Source organism: Rhinoderma darwinii, chromosome 4, assembly GCF_050947455.1.
Source record: "Rhinoderma darwinii isolate aRhiDar2 chromosome 4, aRhiDar2.hap1, whole genome shotgun sequence".
Lineage (NCBI taxonomy): Eukaryota > Metazoa > Chordata > Amphibia > Anura > Rhinodermatidae > Rhinoderma > Rhinoderma darwinii.
In genome coordinates, this window is record NC_134690.1 from 294,988,448 (window position 1) to 295,007,223 (window position 18,776).

General features: G+C 40.9%; 1 protein-coding gene across 3 annotated transcripts in view; it reads right to left on the reverse strand.

The window, feature by feature from the left end:
• Positions 1 to 18,776, reverse strand: part of CEP170 (centrosomal protein 170) — a 221,812-nt gene that overhangs the window by 17,015 nt on the left and 186,021 nt on the right. For all 3 annotated transcript variants that reach the window (XM_075862609.1, XM_075862608.1, XM_075862610.1), the window contains exon 17: positions 3,781 to 3,832. In XM_075862609.1, coding sequence (XP_075718724.1) covers positions 3,781 to 3,832 — 52 coding nt within the window. The remainder of the gene's footprint in view (positions 1 to 3,780; positions 3,833 to 18,776) is intronic.

The window sequence follows — 18,776 nt, forward strand, 5'->3', positions numbered from 1 at the left end:
TTTAATAAAGCTTATGTACTTTATATTGCATTGGTGTCATGTAGACTTAATTTTCTATAGATTATTGTTTTTATGTAGTGTATGAGCAATAAAATATATTTTATGCAAAAAAATGACTTTTCATTTATTTTTGTTAAAAAAAAATTCAATCCCATGGAGGAACAACTTTATTTTTTATTCATAATGTATTAGCATACTTCTGTGTGCTAAAACATTATACTGAGTCACCTTTGACAAAGGCTGCTGTTAGGGAAATACATAGTGTGCCATAACAGCAGGCATACTGCACAGACAGCCATGGATTCCTTTCTAGGACCCCAGGGCAGACTGCAGAGGGTACCCCCAGTCTCTTATCACGTCATCAGATTTCCGGTTACATGAACTAAGAGGGGAGTACCCTTTGATCATGCTGCGGTCATGGACCACAGTGATCAAGGGGTTAAACAGCTGGGGTCTGAGTTTTTTTCTGATCCCAGTTGTACTCAGGAGGCTTCCCTAAGTTGAGGAGCTGTTAGTTACAGCTCCTGCTTAGAGAATGAGTGCATGTCACTGTAGACTGGAGACCTGCAACGCCCGCTGTCAAAAGACAGCACACGGTCGTTAAGGGGTTAAGAGCCTGACCTGCTGTTGTTCTTATCTCACATTACATTCACCAACAGGACATGAACCAGGTATTTACTGGACGGGTGAATGACACAGGCGCACAGCTCTCACAATATTAACCTTCACGACATTTGACGTATATTACGCCAAAAGGGAAAGTTTGGAGCGGTGTCACAGGCTGAGCCTGCTACATACAACGCGTGTGTCAGCTGTATGTTACAGCCAACACTTCACTATAATGATTGGAATAGAGCTTGAGCACGATCCTGTTTGGTCAACCCCTTAGATGCCGCGGTCAATAGCGATCGCGGCATCTAAAGTGTTAGCAAGAGGGGGCGAGCGCGGAGTGCCGATGCTTGACATGGCAGCCTGGGGGCTTAATAAAAGCCCCCAGGTGTGCCATCTTTGTACTCCTGTCAGAAACACGATATACCGCAATACACTAGTATTGCAATATATAGTGCAAGTGACCCAACTATCGCTGTTTTAAAGAGGCTCTGTCACCACATTATAAGTGCCCTATCTCCTACATAAGGAGATCGGCGCTATAATGTAGGTGACCACAGTGCTTTTTATTTAAAAAAACAATCTATTTTCACCACTTTATTAGCGATTTTAGATTTATGCTAATGAGTGTCTTAATGCCCAAGTGGGCGTGTTTTTACTTCAGACCAAGTGGGCGTTGTACAGAGGAGTGTATGACGCTGACCAATCAGCGTCATGCATTCTTCTCCATTCATTTAGGCAGCGCATAGGGATCCTTTTAGATCACTATGTGCTGTCTTATACGAACACATTAACAATACTGAAGTGTTTAGACAGTGAATAGACATTCCACGGGATGTCTATTCACAATCCCTGCACTTCGTTAATGTGTCTATGGAGGTTACAGCAGAGCACAGCGTAATCTCGTTGTAACCTGTCATCTACAGCGTAATCTCGCGAGATGGGGAGATCTTCTAGGGGGACTAGAAAACAAAAATAAAATAAAGGTTTTTTCATGTACAAAGAAAATATTAAAAGTTAAAGAAAAAAACATTTCTCCCCCTAAAACATTGTAAAAAACAAAATGATTAACATAATTGGTATCGCTGCGTCCGGAAAAGTCTGAACTATGACAAAATAACATTATTTAACCCGCACGGTGAATGCTGTAAAAACAAAAAATTGAAAGATCTGTTTGTTTGGTCACCTCATCTCTGACAAAAATTAAATAAAAACTGATCAAAGACTCGCACGTACCACAAAATGGTGGCATCAAAAAATATAGGATCTCTCGCAAAAAATAAGCCCTCATACTGCTCAATTGACAAAAAAATAAAAATTTTATGGCCACCAGAAGGTATCGACACAACATAAATTGTATTTTTCACAATTAGTTTTAAAAAAAAATAATAGTAAAATATTTTTAAAAAACTATATAAATTTGGTATCGCAATAATTCTATTTACCCTCAGAATGAAGTTGACATTTCGTTTTAATTGCACGGTAAACGCTGTAAAAACTAAGCGTAAAAAACAATGGAGAAATCACAGTTTATTTCATATTCCACCCCACAAATATTATTTTTTACCAGTTCTAGTACATTATAGGGTACAATAAATGTTGCCATTAAAAACTACAACTCGGCCCGCAAAAATCAAGCCCTCGTTCAGCTATATCGATAGAAAAATAAAAAAGTTATGGCTTTTAGAATTGGGGAGGAAAAAATGAAACTGAAAATCCGAAAAATGGCTGCAGAGAGAAGGGGTTAATAAATCCCCCCCCCATTGTGTTCATATGTACATATCTGATGTATGCTCAAATAGATGAGTACAAAGTACATAGTAGGGACGCACGATGCATCGAAACTTCGATACTGTTTCGATACTCTGCATCCCCAAACGGTTCGATACCGTTATCTCATGTATTTCGATACTTAGCTGTGCGGCCGCACAGCTCAGTATTGTAACACATGAATATATGAGAGCGGGGCTGCGGCTGTGTAATACAGTCATTGCCGCGCTCCTGAGTCCTGATAACAAGTGCGCGGGGTCAGGATGATGCGATGCGGCCGGCGCTGCACTAATGAGCGGCGGCACTGAAGACAGAACATGGCGGGCGCACTGCAAAACGCCCCTATGTTCTGTCTTCAGTGCCTGAACTGCCGCTCATTAGTGCAGCGCCGGCCGCATCTCCTCATGCTGACCGCGCGTGCACTTCCTGTCAGGAGCGGGGCAATGACTGTATTACACAGACGCATCCCCGCTGGCGGAGATCAGAGAAACCTCTGATCTCCACCGTTATTCCCATGAATGCTGCAATCACAGCGGACTGCAGCGTTCAGGGGAAATTGAGAAGGGGGGATGCCCCTTGGATCGCCGTCACAGGGAATTCCTGTGACGCGATTGAGGGACATACCATATATGGGCAGAAAGCCCAGGGTCCATTGAAGGACCCCAGGGCTGTCCTACCATATTTCCTGTTGTTAGGGCATACTTAGATATGTCCTAACAACTGCCTGTGTACTATCAGTACATAGGCTAATGTACTGGCATATAGATATATGCCCGTACATTAAAGTTTAAAAAATAAAGTAAAAACAAAGTAATGTTAAATAAATAAAAAATACACATACACCTTTTTTACAATAAACATTAAAATAAGTCTCAATACATAAAGTATACACGTAATAACCTGCACAACAATTTTTTTGCATAATTTATGATGTGTACGCTGTAAATAAATAAAATAAAAACTGCTTTCTATCACTTATTGTGGGGCACAAGGTGTGATGAATTTAACCTCCACGTGCCTCACATTAATAGTAATTAACCCCATCATGTACCTTACATATTAACCCATTATGACTGAGAAACATAATTACTATTAATGTGAGGCACATGGAGGTTAAATTCATCATCACACCACGCGCCTCACATCAGAAAATGGAAGAATTTTATTTTTATTACTGTTGGTAATTGAATTGATATCGAAATCGCAATACTAAACGAAGTATCGGTATCGAAGTCCAAAATCTGGTATTGTGACATCCCTAGTACATAGTATAGCAGAATTTTAATGGCACATGTTTTTTTGCTTTCTTCATGCAAAGCAGAAAACGTTATTTTTTATATTCTAAATGAAACTAGTAATTATATTTATAAATTTGGATTCACTACATATAAACTGGAATACCTTGTAACTGTTTTTCTATCCGCTTCAGTTCTTGTAATATTGATAAAATTTCCTGAAAAGAAAAACAAGTTTATTATATCTACAATTATGGGTGCCTTCATGCAATTTGCATCAAAATGTAACATTTAAAAAAAATGCATGCTTGTTAATAAAAGTCTGACCGAAGCAGAGTCAAAGACACAAAACACCTCCTAATCACAAAAATCATCAAAACCGATTAGGTGCAAGGAGTTAAGAGATCTTCTAACCCTTTAAGAATATAAAACAAAAGGCCTCCTTTGGCCTTATTCACACGAGCATTGAATACGTCCGTGTGATGGCCGTTAAAACAACGACCGTCACACGGACGCATGTATTTCAATGGACCGTTTGAAGGGTCAGTTTAAAAAATAGAACTTAGTCCTATTATCTGTGGCAGCATCTACAAAGGGCACTGTAGCAGCATCTACAGAGGACACTGGCAGCATCTACAGAGGACACTGGCAGCATCTACAGAGGACACTGTAGATACTGCACAGTGCCTTCTGTAGATACTGCACAGTGCCTTCTGTAGATGCTGCCAGTGTCCTCTGTAGATGCTGCCAGTGTCTTCTGTAGATGCTGCCAGTGCCCTTTGTAGATGCTGCCACAGTGCCCACTGTAGATGCTGCCACAGTGCCGACTGTAGATGCTGCCAGTGCCCACTCTAGATGCTGCCACAGTGCCCATTGTAGATGCTGCCACAGTGCCCACTGTAGATGTTGCCACAGTGCCCACTGTATATGCTGCCACAGTGCCCTCTGTAGGTGCTGCCACAGTGCCCTCTGTAGGTGCTATCACAGTGCCCTCTGTAGGTGCTGCCACAGTGCCCTCTGTAGGTGCTGCCACAGTACCCTCTGTAGATAATGCCACACACCCCTAGATAATGCCACAATGTCCTCTGTAGATACTGCCACAGTGCCCTCTGTAGAGGCTGCCACACACTCACCCATAGATAATGCCACAGTGCCCTCTGGCAGCATCTACAGAAGGCACTGTGCAGTATCTACAGAGGTCACTGTGGCAGCATCTACAGTGGGCACTGTGGCAGCATCTACAGTGGGCACTGTGGCAGCATCTACAGTGGGCACTGTGGCAGCATCTACAGTGGGCACTGTGGCAGCATCTACAGTGGGCACTGTGGCAGCATCTACAGTGGGCACTGTGGCAGCATCTACAGTGGGCACTGTGGCAGCATCTACAGTGGGCACTGTGGCAGCATCTACAGTGGGCACTGTGGCAGCATCTACAGTGGGCACTGTGGCAGCATCTACAGTGGGCACTGTGGCAGCATCTACAGTGGGCACTGTGGCAGCATCTACAGTGGGCACTGTGGCAGCATCTACAGTGGGCACTGTGGCAGCATCTACAGAGGACACTGGCAGCATCTACAGAAGGCACTGTGCAATATCTACAGAAGGAACTGTGCAGTATCTACAGTGTCCACTGTAGATGCCGCCAGTGTCCTCTGTAGATGCTGCCAGTGTCCTCTGTAGATGCTGCTACAGTGCCCTTTGTAGATGCTGCCACAGTGCCCACTGTAGATGCTGCCACAGTGCCCACTGTAGATGCTGCCACAGTGCCCACTGTAGATGCTGCCACAGTGCCCACTGTAGATGCTGCCACAGTGCCCACTGTAGATGCTGCCACAGTGCCCACTGTAAATGCTGCCACAGTGCCCTCTGTAGATGCTGCCACAGTGCCCTCTGTAGATGCTGCCACAGTGCCCTCTGTAGATGCTGCCACAGTGCCCTCTGTAGATGCTGCCACAGTACCCTCTGTAGATGCTGCCACAGTGCCCTCTGTAGATGCTGTCACAGTGCCCTCTGTAGATGCTGCCGCAGTGCTATATAAAGACAGTGATGTCAGGGGCTTGCCCAGAGCTTGAGTCTCGGAGCAGACAGCGTAAAAATAAAAACGCCAGAATCACTGTTTTTTGGTCAATACATATCTTGCAAAAAATTAAATAAAAAGTGATCAAAAAGTTTCATGTAGCCTAAAACGGTATCAATAGAAACTACAGCTTGTCCCGCAAACAATAGGCCCTCATACTGCTCAATCGATGGAAAAATAAAAAAGTTATGGCTCTCAGAATGTGGGGATAAAACATTTTTTAACAATTAGTTTCCGCCTTGTAAAAGTAGTAAAACATAAAAAAAAACGATATAAATTTGGTATCGCTGTAATCGTATTGACTAGTAGAATAAAGTTAACATGCCATTTTTACCGCATGGTGAAAGCTATAAAAACAAAACCCCTCAGAAGATTGAGGAATCAGAGTTTTTTTCCCTATTCCACCCCACAAATAATTTTTTCCCAGTTTCCCAATACATTATATGGTACAAGGGAGGAAAAAATTAAAACGAAAATCCCAAAAATGGCTGGGTCCTAAAGGAGCTAAACCTCATTCGTCAAGTGGATGCCCAAACATTCAGCTTGTAATTTATGAACATCTTCCATTGACTAAACTTTACTACATAGCTTGGTGTCATCTGCAAAAATAGAAACGGTACTCTTAATCCCATCCTCTATATCATTAATAAATACGTTGAATAATAGTGGTCCCAGCACGGAACCCTGGGGTACACCACTTATAACCGGGGACCATTCAGAATAGGAATCATTGACCACGACTCTCTGGATACCGTCTTTGAGCCAATTTTCAATCCAATTACAAAGTATACTTTCTAAACCTATAGTCCTTAATTTTCCCATTAGACGTCTATGAGGGACAGTGTCAAAGGCCTTTGTAAAGTCCAAAAACACTATAACCACAGCGGCCACTCTGTCTAGGCTTCTACTCACCTCTTCATAAAAACAAATCTGGTTGGTTTCACAACTTCTGTCGTTAAGAAATACGTGCTGGCTGTCACTTGTAATACTATTTTTAGTCACATACTCCTGTATGTAGTCCCTCAATAGCCCCTCAAACATTTTTCCCACTATAGATGTTAAGCTTACTGGTCCATAATTAACCGGGGAAGACCTGGAGCACTTTTTGAAAACAAGCACCACATTTGCCCTGCGCCAGTCCCTTGGCACTATACCAGTCACTAGAGAATCTCTGATTATTATGAAGAGGGGGACAGAAGTAACTGTACTAAGTTCTTTAGAACTCTTGGGTGTAAACCATCTGGTCCCAGAGAATTGTGCACATATATTTTATTAGTATAATAAACTGACTATAATGATCCCTGCTACAATATGAAAGTAAGTGACATCCTCTTGTAAAATACTGGAAGGTACCTGAAATAAATTAATTCGATATTGCCAAAGAACCATAAAAAAAATGTTTGCCCTGTCCCTGGCAGGCCTATAGTATCAGGAAATTATAACCCTACTCAGGGTATCAGTTCCTATGTCAATGAGATTTTGTTCCTGTATGTCAGCATTCTTCCATCTTTCTTGTAGAACACCAAGGACACTTTGATCAAGATCCATGAGATAAACCACTCCTTCCACTCTCATCGCCAGCATTGATGTTGAGTCACTTTATACCATGTATTGACCATGATCTTGGCCTTGCTGCAGTACACTTTCTTTACACTAGAGGAGTTAAATTTTGTTCACATATCAAAATTTTACTATCACTTCTTGAATTTTTGTTAATACATAATTACTTTATCTTAAATATTACATTTTACCACCAATTACAAGGTACTGCTATGGGTACGGTTTCTGATGATTTATCTTAGTACACCTAGTCACATTTTGAGGGGCGTTATATCAATGATATCCTCATTTTGTTGGCTGGAGAAAGCTCTTTATTCGAGGACTTTGTCTCTATACTCAACAGCAATGCTATCGGCATGAAATTCACATAATGGCGTACAATTGCTTATTTGTTTTATTTTCTAATAAATATTCAAAAATATCAACTGTTATATTTTTGAGGTAATATTAAATGTGTACTTTCACTGGATTTGGTGATGGCCAATACTTCACTCTTATCATATGAATTTATTGCAGGTACCTTCCAGTATTTTACAAGTGGCTCTTACTTACTTTCATATTCTGGCAGAGATCATTACAGTCACAGTGTGGCAATATAGTTGAGTCATGGCTGTCTCAGCTTACATGTGTCTTTAAGAGAGATACCACAGGGAATGATCTGGGTGTGCCACAGGATATTTTGGCTACCCAAAGACTTTTAAAAGATTTACTTAAACGCCGCTTGAAGTTGTGGTGGAACAAAGCCGGATCATGAGCCGTTCCAAGACTTCTCCATACTTTCTTCCTCCCATCATTCTGGTACAGATTGCTCTCAGTTTCATCTTTCCAAAGAATTCTGTTCCAGAACTGGGCTGGCTTCTTTATATGTTGTTTGGCAAAGTCTAATCTGGCCTTTCTATTTTTGAGGCTGATCAATGGTTTTGCACCTTGTGGTGAACCCTCTGTATTTGCTCTCATGAAGTCTTCTCTTTATGGTAGACTTAAATACTCATATACCTAATTCCAGGAGAGTGTTCTTCACTTGGGTAGATGTTGTGAAGGGGTTTTTTTTCAACATGGAAAGGATTCTGCGATCATCCACCACTGTTGTTTTCCGTGGACGTCCAGGCCTTTTGGAGTTCACGGGATCACCAGTGCGCTATTTTTATCAAGAACGTACCAAACTGTTGATTTGGCCACTCCTAACATTTGTGCTATCTCTCTGATGAATTTGTTCATTTTTTTTCAGCCTAACGATGGTCTGTTTCACTTGCATTGAGAGCTCCTTTGACCTCATGTTCTGGGTTCACAGCAACAGCTTCCAAATGCAAATGCCACCCCTGGAATCAACACCAGACCATTTACCTGCTTTATTGATGGATTAACAAGGGGATAGCCCATGCAGCCTATTAAATAGCTTTTGAGATAATTGTCCAATTATATTTGCTCCCTTGAAAAAGAGGCAGCTACATATAAAGAGTAATTTCTAAACCCTTCCACAAATTAGGATGTGAATACCCTAAAATTACAACGGAGAGTCTGCACTTTAGGCCAATATTGATTATATAACTCTATATTCAATATGTTTTGGTAAACAGCTAAAATGCCAAAACTTGTGTCACTGTCCAAATAATTCTGGACCTAACTGTAATTAAGGATTTGATTCCACGTGGGTTACATGTCCAGGTATAGCCGTCATTTCCAATGTAGTGATATATTTTGCGCACAAGATGGGAAGGGGCTTGTAAATCGTGTTCTCGTACATTCATTGAATTGCTCATAGCTCATGAAAAAAAACAACTTGAGGATTTAGTGTCTGTCTCCAATGGCAGCCGGGGGCCTTAATAAAGGTCTGCCTGGAGCGAATGCCTGCTAGATCATGCCGTTTTAAACGGACAGGCCGTAGTATACTGCAATACAAAAGTATTGCAGTGTATTAGAATAGCGATCGGAGAATCGCATATTAACCAGTTCAGGACCGGGCTATTTTGCGCCTTCAGGACAAGACACCGTTTAGCCCTTTCTTGCACTCGTTAGTTTAATGGCTATAATTTTTATAATCACGACGTGATTTTTGTGACGTTTTTTCCGTAGACAACTCAGGTTTCTTTTTTTATCATTTTTATACACACCTTTTTTGCTATTTTAGAATTTTTATTCATAAAGTTTGAAAATAGTAAAAAAATAAGCTTTTTTACGTTTCAGCTATTTTTTTTTTGCTAATAACATAGTTTTACCCTAAAATAGACCTTTTATTTGTGATCGTCATTGTCTACCGTAAATTTTTATATATTACATGTCTATATTAGGGTAATTGGGTCAGCGCTAGCGTTACAAAAATGATTGGCGGGGGGGAACGTTTTTTTTGGGGGTGGGTCTTTTATGTGTATTTATTATTCATATTTTTTTTTTTGCACTTTACTTTATTATATTTTTTTTTTATTACTATGGTCTGTCCCTCAAAGGTCAAAAAAGACCTTTGGGGAACTTTATATATATTTTTTCTTTCTTTTACACCATCTTTTTCCACTGTAACTGGAGCTGCACAGCAGCCTCAGTTACAGGGGAAATCAGCCCTCTCATAGTGACTATTGTCACTAATAGGGCTGTGCTGGGTCTAGTAAGACCCAGCAGCAGTCTGCCACTAACGGCACCCGGCGATCATGTGACAAGTCACATGAACACCGGGAGGAATAGAGACAGCGCCACTGCTGCTGTCTCTATTCCTATACACAGCGTTCATTGAACGCTGTGTACAAATCATCAGAGAAGACAGAAGCAGCGAAAGCTGCTTCTATCTTCTCCTCAGGGTCCCCGGCAGTCACTGACAGCCGGAGACCCGACATTCAGCTTCCCGATCGCGCGGGCAGCAAGTTAAAACCCGAGCCGTAAAAAGTCTATGGCTCGGGTTTTAAGGACCCTGACCGTTCGCCGTAAAAATACAGCCAGCGGTCGGGAACCAGTTAAAGTCCCCTAGTGGGACTAGTAAAAAAGTAAAAAAAAAGTTTAACAAACATTTTAAAAAAAAATGAAAAACCCACTTTTTCCCCTTACAAAATGCTTTACTATTAAAAAAACAAAATAAAACAAAATTTACGCATATTTGGTATCGCCGCGTCCGTAACGACCCCGACTATAAATCTATTACATTATTTAACCCGCACGGTCAACGCTGTAAAAAATGTAATAAAAAACGATGAAAAAATTGATGTTTTCTGTGAATCCTGACTTAAAAAAAATGTGATAAAAAGTGATCAAAAAGTCGCATCTACTCCAAAATGGTACCAATAAAAACGACAAGTCTTCCCGCAAAAAAAAAGCCCTCATACAACTGCATCGGCGGAACAATAAAAAAAGTTATGGCTCTTCAAATATGGAGACACAAAAACAAATAATTTTGAAAACAAAGCGTTTTTACTGTGTAAAAGTAGTAAAACATACAAAAACTATACAAATTTGGTATTGTTGCAATTGTCACAACCCGCTGAATAAAGGTATTGTGTTATTTATATCACACGGTAAATGGCGTAGATTTAAGATGCGAAAAAGAGTGGCGAAATTTCAGGTTTTTTTCTATTCCCCCCCCCCCCCAAAAAAGTTAATAAAAGTTAATCAATAAATAATATGTACCTCAAAATGGTGCTATTAAAAAATACAACTTTTCCCGCAAAAAAACAAGACCTTATACAGCTATGTCGACGCAAAAATAAAAAAGTTATAGCTCTTGGAATGCGACGATGGAAAAACGTAAAAAATGGCTTGGTCATTAAGGTTTAAAATAGGCTGGTCATTAAGGGGTTAATAAACAATATTCTAAAAGAGATATTCCTGGTTCTTTTGTAGCCCAGGAGGAATTGGAAGCGCTCTGGCTAGAGTCATTATTGGAGGAACAAATGGTAAGTGATGACAAACTTCCTCAGCATATTCGTCGTAGCCCCACCACATTTTCCCCTTTGTCGCTGAGTCCACCCATTGAGATGTTTGTGTGTCTGGTTACAGAAGGAATATGCAAGCTTGCCTCCAAGCGGGAATATGACAATCTGACTGGTGACCAACGTCTGGGCCTTAGACAACTGAAAGCCATGAAGGACGTGGTGTTTAAACCAGTGGACAAAGGTGGAAATGTGGTGGTGTGGCCTGTTGAATCCTATGAGACAGAGGCATTTAGAAAGTTGAAGGACCCGAAGCGCTTCAGCAGAACCCCACATAGAAATGTAATAACACCTTCGCGCACCCTGACGTGCCATTACATGCGGGTGGTAATATTTGGAGAACGCTCACGCGTTGAGAGCGCTCCATATGCTGCGGGTGTCGGCTGTATTTGACAGCGGACACCTGGGACTAACAGCCAGGAACAGCGATCGTGCTGCTCCTGGCTGTTTAACCCCTCAAATTATGTAGTCAATCGCGACTGCAGCATCTGAGGCGTTGAAAAGAGAAGTGCGGCCATCTCCAACAGCTCATCGCCCCCACCGGAGTGAGTTTGGGGGGTGACGACGGTTGTTATGGCAGCCCAGGGGCCTAATGAAGGGCAGGGCTTAACAGATGCCTGTAAAAATGACGATATACTGCAATACATTAGTCCCCCAGTCGGGCTAATAAAGTGTGTGAAAAAAAGTAAAAAAAAGCTTTTAGTAGTGAAAAAATAATTAAATATTAAAAGTTCAAAAAAAAATCTTATCCCATTTCCCCTAAAATAAAAAAAAGTTAACAAAAATGGTATCGCTGTCCGTAAAAAGTCTGAACTATTACAATGTAGCGTCATTTAACGTGCACGGTGAACACCGTAACAAATAAAAGATGTAAAAACGCCAAAAAGGCTGTTTTTTGCTCAACTTAGTTTTAAAAAAATATTTTATAAAAAAGTGATCAAAAAGGTCTACGTATCAAAAAAATTGTACAGATAAAAATTACAGCCCGTCCCGCAAAAAATTAGGGTATGTGCACACGATAGCAGGCATTTACGTCTGAAAAGACAGACTGTTTTCAGGAGAAAACAGCTGCCTCGTTTCAGCCGTAATTGCTCCTCCTAGAATTTTGCGAGGCTTCTCTGACAGCCGTAAATTTTGAGCTGCTCTTCATTGAGTTCAATGAAGAACGGCTCAAATTACGTCTGAAAGAAGTGTCCTGCACTTCTTTTGACGAGGCTGTATTTTTACGCGTCGTCGTTTAACAGCTGTCAAACGACGACGCGTAAATGACAGGTCGTCTGCACAGTACGTCGGCAAACCCATTCAAATGAATGGGCAGATGTTTGCCGACGTATTGTAGCCCTATTTTCAGACGTAAAACGAGGCATAATACGCATCGTTTAAGTCTGAAAATAGGTCGTGTGAACCCAGCCTAAGACCTCACATCGCTCAATCGGTTAAAAAATAAAAAAGTTATGGCTCCCAGAATGTGGCGACACAAAACATTTTTTTTTTTTAACAAAAAGTTTATTATCAATAAAAGTAGTAAAATATAAAAAACCTATATAAATTTGGTATCACCGTAATAGTATTGAGCCACAGAATAAGATAAGTTGAAAGTAAAGTAAGTAAACCCAAAAAACTATTGAGGAATCTCAGTTTTTTCCATTTTCAGCCCGCAAAGAATTTTTTTTCCGTTTCCCAGTATATTATATGGAACTATAAATGGTACCAAAAGAAACGACAACTCTTTCCGCAAAAAATAAGCCCTCACACAACTCTATTGACAGAAAATAAAAAAGTTATGGCTTTTGGAATGCGGGAGTGAAAAACGAAAAATCACAAAAATGGCTTTGTCCCGAAGGCGTTAAACTTGAATTGTGTTGCATTCTTGATGAGGCTTTCAATCGCAGCATCATCAACAAGACAATCTTGGAGGGACTTAACCCCTTCAGAACGCAGCCTGTTTTGGCCTTGTGGCACAGCCGATTTTTTCACTTTATGTGGTAATAATTTGGGAATGCTTTTACCTATCCTAGCGATTCTGAGATTGTTTTCGCGTGACATATTGTACTTTATGTTAGTGGAAAAATGTGGTCAATAAATTCAATATTTATTATTGAAAAACGCCAAAATTTAGGGAATATTTGCAAAAATTAGCATTTTTCTAAATGTAAATGGATCTGCTTGTAAAACAGATAGTAATACCACACAAATTAGTCACTAGTTAACATTTCCCATAGGTCTACTTTAAGTTTGCATAATTTTTAGATCGTCTTTTAATTTTTTCAAGACGTTACAAGGTTTAGAATTTTAGCAGGAATTTCTCCCATTTTAAAGAAAATTTCAAAAGGCTATTTTTCCAGGTACCAGTTTAGATCTGAAGTGGTTTTGAGGGCCTTATATATTAGAATCCCCCAATAAATCACCCCATTTTAAAAACTGCACCCCTAGAGTATTCAAAACAGCATTCAGAAAGTTTCTTAACCCTTTAGGTGTTTCAGTGGAAATAAAGCAATGTAGAGGGGAAATTTACAAATTGTATTTTTTTTTTAATAAATATTTTTCTGTAAGGGTATGTGCACACACAAAATCAAAAACGTCTGAAAATACGGAGCTGTTTTCAAGGGAAAAAAGCTCATGATTTTCAGCCATTTTGTAATCATACTCGCGTTTTTTACGGCCGTTTTTTTTACGGCTCCTAAAACGGCTCAAGAAGTGAAATGCACTTTTTTTTCGTGGCTGTTTTTTTTACGCGCCCGTTTTTAAAAACGGGCACGTAAAAAAACGGCCTGTTGGAACAGAATGCCGTTTTTCCCATTGAAATCAATGGGCAGATGTTTGGAGGCGTTCTGCTTCCGATTTTCCGGCTGTTTTTCAGCCATTTACGGGCCAAAAAATGGCCGAAAATAAGCCGTGTGAACATACCATAACACAGAAGGTTTTACCAGAGAAACGCAAATCAAGAGTTATTGCCCAGATTCTGCAGTTTTTTTTAGAAATATCCCACATGTGGCCCTAGTGTCCTAATGGACAGAAACACAGGCCTCAGAACCAATGGAGCACCTAGAGGATTTTGGGGCCTCCATTTTTTTTTTGATTAGATTTTAGGCACCATGTCAGGTTTGAAGAGGTCTTGTGGTGCCAAAACAGTGGGAAACCGCCCAAAAGTGACCACATTTGGAAACTACACCCCTCAAGGAATTTATCCAGGGGTGTAGTTAGCATTTTGACACCACAGGTATTCTGCTATATTTATTGGAGTTAGGCCTCATGCACACGACCATATTTTTTCCCACCCGTAAATACTGGTGTAAATACGGGTCCGGTGTCACACGTATTCGACCCGTTTTGCACCAGTATTTACGGACCTGTGCCCGTAAATATGGGTCCGGTATCACCCGTATTCCACCCGTATTTACGTTTTTGGCTGCAAAATAGCACTGCACTAATCGGCAGCCCCTTCTCTCTATCCGTGCAGGATAAAGAGACCCTTCTGTAATACAGCCCTTTCTGTAATAAAAGTTAAAGAAATTCATACTTACCCGGCCGTTGCCTTGGTGACGCGTCCCTCTCTTCACATCCAGCCCGACCTCCCTGGATGACGCGGCAGTCCATGTGACCGCTGCAGCCTGTGATTGACCTGTGATTGGCTGCAGCGGTCACATGGGCAGAAACGTCATCCAGGGATGTCGGGCCGGATGTCGAGAGGGACTCGTCACCAAGGCAACGGCCGGGAGACCGGACTGGAGGAAGCAGGAAGTTCTCGGTAAGTATGAACGTCTTTTATTTTATTTTTTTACAGGTTGCTCTATATTCTGATCGGAATTCACTGTCCAGGGTGCTGAAAGAGTTACTGCCGATCAGTTAACTGTTTCAGCACTCTGGACAGTGACTATTTACTGACGTCGCCTAGCAACGCTGCCGTAATGACGGGTGCACACACGTAGTCACCCGTCATTACGGGAGCTCCATAGACTTCTATGGGCTGTCCGTGCCGTTATTACGGCCTGAAATAGGACATGTTCTATCTTTTTCAACGGCACGGGCACCTTCCCATAAGAAAACGGGAAGGTACCCGTGGCCAATAGAAGTCTATGAGCCCGTTATTACGGGTCGTAATTACGACCCGTAATAACGGGAGTTTTTTTACGGTCGTGTGCATGAGGCCTTAGTCTGTGAAAATGAAAATCAACTTTTTCGCTGAAAAAACAGACATTTGTAATATTTACAAGGAATAAAGAAGAAAATGCACCCCAACATTTGTAAAGCATCTTCTTCTGATTAAGGAAATACCCCATATGTGGTAATAAACTGCTGTTTGGATCCACAGTAGAGCTCAGAAGGGAAGGAGCACCATTTGAATTTTGGAGCACAGGTTTTGCTGGAATGGTTTTCGGTGCCATGTCACGTTTGCAATGCACTGGAGCTACCAAAACAGTGGAAACACCCCAAAGGTGACCCTATTTGGGAAACTACACCCGTCAAGGAATTTTTCTAGGGGTATAGTTAGCATTTTGACCCCACAGGTTTTTTGCAGAATTTAGAGGAATTAGGCTGTGAATATTAGTATCAACATTTTTGTCCACTAAAATGTTTAATTTTTTCATTTTCACAAGGGATAAAGGAGAAAAAGCACCCCATCATTTGTAACGCAATCTCTCCCGAGTACGACAATACCCCACATGTGGTAATAATTGTCTTTTTTATTAGAAATTAATTAACCTTTGCAAGACTGATCCTTTTTTGCTTATCCATTTTAGTTTTTCACTCCCCACCTTCCTAACGCCATAACTTTTGTATTTTTCCATGAATAGAGTGGTGTGAGGGCTTATTTTTTGCGGGAATAGTTGTACTTTCTATTGACATCACTTAAAGTACCATATAATTTACTGAGAAACTGAAAATAAAATTCTTTGCAGGGTGAAATTGGAAAAAACTGAGATTCCTCCATTGTTTTTTAGAGTTTCGTTTTTACCACTTTCACCGTGCGGTAAAAAAAAAGACAACTTAACTTTATATTGCTTCTCAACACGATTACGGTGATACCAAATGTAAATACGTTTTTTTCATATTTTACTACTTTTGCAAAGAAAAAACGGTTTGTTAAAAAACAAAAAATCACTATCTGAGAGTCATAACTTTTTTATTTTTTGGTTAATTGAGCAGTGTGGGGGCTTATTTTTGGCTGGACGAGCTGTAGTTTATATTTGTACCATTTTTTGGTACGTACAACTTTTTGATCACTATTTATTACATTTTATTTAGAGCAAAGGTGACCAAAAAACAGTGATTTTGGCGTTTTAATTTCAGTTTTACTTTATTCTGCGGGTCGGTACCATTACGGCGATACCATATGTATATAGTTTTTTTAATGTTTTGCAGCGTTTGCACAATAAAATCACGTGTTTATAAAATAATTTATTTTTTGTGTCACCATATTCCTAGAGCCATCTTTTTTTTTATTTCAGTCAAAAAAGCTGTGTAAGAGCTTGTTTTTTGCGGGACGTGTTGTCGTTTTTATTGGTACTATTTTGGGGTACATGCGACATTTTGATCACTTTTTATTCTATATTTTGAGAGGGGTGGTGACCAAAAAATAGTGATTCTGTCATTGTTTTTCGTTTATTTATTTTTCTGCGGTGTTCACCGTGCGTGAAAAATAACATTATAGTTTGGGTCGTTACGAACGCGGCGATACCAAATATGTGTACTGTTCTTTAACATTTTCATTTTTTTCTATAATAAAAGACTTATTATAGGGAAAAGAACCTTTTATTTTGTAAAACAGTTTTATTAACTTTTTTTAAAAACATTTTACATTTTCTTTTTTTACCTAAAGCAATGATTGCTACAAGAATACATTACACTACCTAGGTAGTGTAACGTATTCCAACGGTCAATGTGACTGGTCCTCATAGGCTTCCATACATGGTACACCCGAAGGCCGTTGTATGGCCTCCGGATGGCGTCACAACCATCGGCAACCCCCACAATTACATGAGGGCTGCCAATGTGCTACAAACCCCCTAAATGTGGCGATCGCAATCGATCACCGCATTTAAGGAGTTTATTGCCAAAATCAGAAGCCTTGTCGCTGACAGTGTGCATCGGGAACGACACAGTGACTTCCGTCCATGGCAGACACGGAAGCTATTGTTTGGCTTCCGTTTGCCATGCTATCGGCAAACCCCGCGATTTCGGACCGGGGTCTGCCGATAAGCTAGAAACTCCAAAAATTCGGCAATTGCAACCAATCGCCGAATTTAAGGGGTTATTTCGTCAAAATCAGCGTCAAAGGACCGCTGGCCGGCAAGAGAGGAATGTCAGCTGTCGGCGACAGCTGACCTCCCGGTTCCCGGTGCACACGGTCGCCGACTGTGTGCACTGGAAACAACTCAGTAACTATACGTCCTCGTGCGGGAAGTAACCTCCCACAATGACGTATAGTTACTTACACGTGCGTGCAGGGGTTAAGATACATGGGTCAAGGGTATTGGAGTTGGTACCGAGTGCAATATGTTTACTACACCATCTGTGCGACTAATTGCACCGGAAGAGGAATACTCCTCCAAGGAGCATTGTAGAATTTTGTAATGACACAGGTATCGATGTAGCAGAACGGAAGAACTCCTGTCACCCCTGAGTAGAGGCCCGATTTCCGCCCAGATGCTCCTCTATGACTCCAGATGATCCCTCTTGAGTTCAGTGAGGAAGAGGATATCGTGGGGAAGCTTAAAGAGTCTGAGAATCGAGCCTCCATCCCATTCCCTGAAAAGAGACTCAGAGGTGTCCTGGTGGGAGAGCCTGTTTGGGTACAACCCCAAAGCAATTTTGTTCTTCAACCTGCTCATCCACCTTGTGATAGTACTGATGGGTGAAAATACTTGCCGAACAAGTAAACTAGGCCAGGTGTAAAAGAATGGACTTGGATTAAGGACATACTACCAATACTGTCCTACGACCCATAATTGTCGAGTTGTATATACCTATATTTGTGTAGTGTAATATGAATCAATGTGTCGTACAAAAACTTTCAAGGTGTACACATAGACATTCTAGGTGTAGATATGTGTCTGCAGCATAGGCATACTCAGGGAGGACATGCCTGTCCCACAGTGAGTGAGCGTGTATGTGTAGGCGGGCATATATTTACAGCCTGTAGTCACCCCATTTACAGGTGTACCTTTCACGTGTTTATGGAGGAGAAGTGAGAGATACTGTTTGAGTGTGAATCTCCATATGTACATATACCTATGGTTTCGGGAGAATATTTTTGTATGTTTGATTAGTTTACATTTTGTGTGTATGATTGGGTAGTGTATAGGAACCCTTAGGGACAGGTAAGGTACACACACACCCATGTAGGTAATTGCCACCTCAACCTTAGAACTTGTTTGGTTCATAAGATGACGGATTGAATGTTCGGTACAGGGGAAATGGAAGAATGTTCCACCCCACAATTAGATATCGGGTACCGGCCTACAAAGACTGCGTCTTCAATCAAGGTTCTTGGGAGATTTGGAAGAAGTCAGGTTGACCACACACCCAGTTAAAGATGGTACCGCAAGGGTCGACTAATGAACTGTGTTGAAGGAAGGTTGTCGAAAGGCAGGACTAAGACATTCCAAGGCT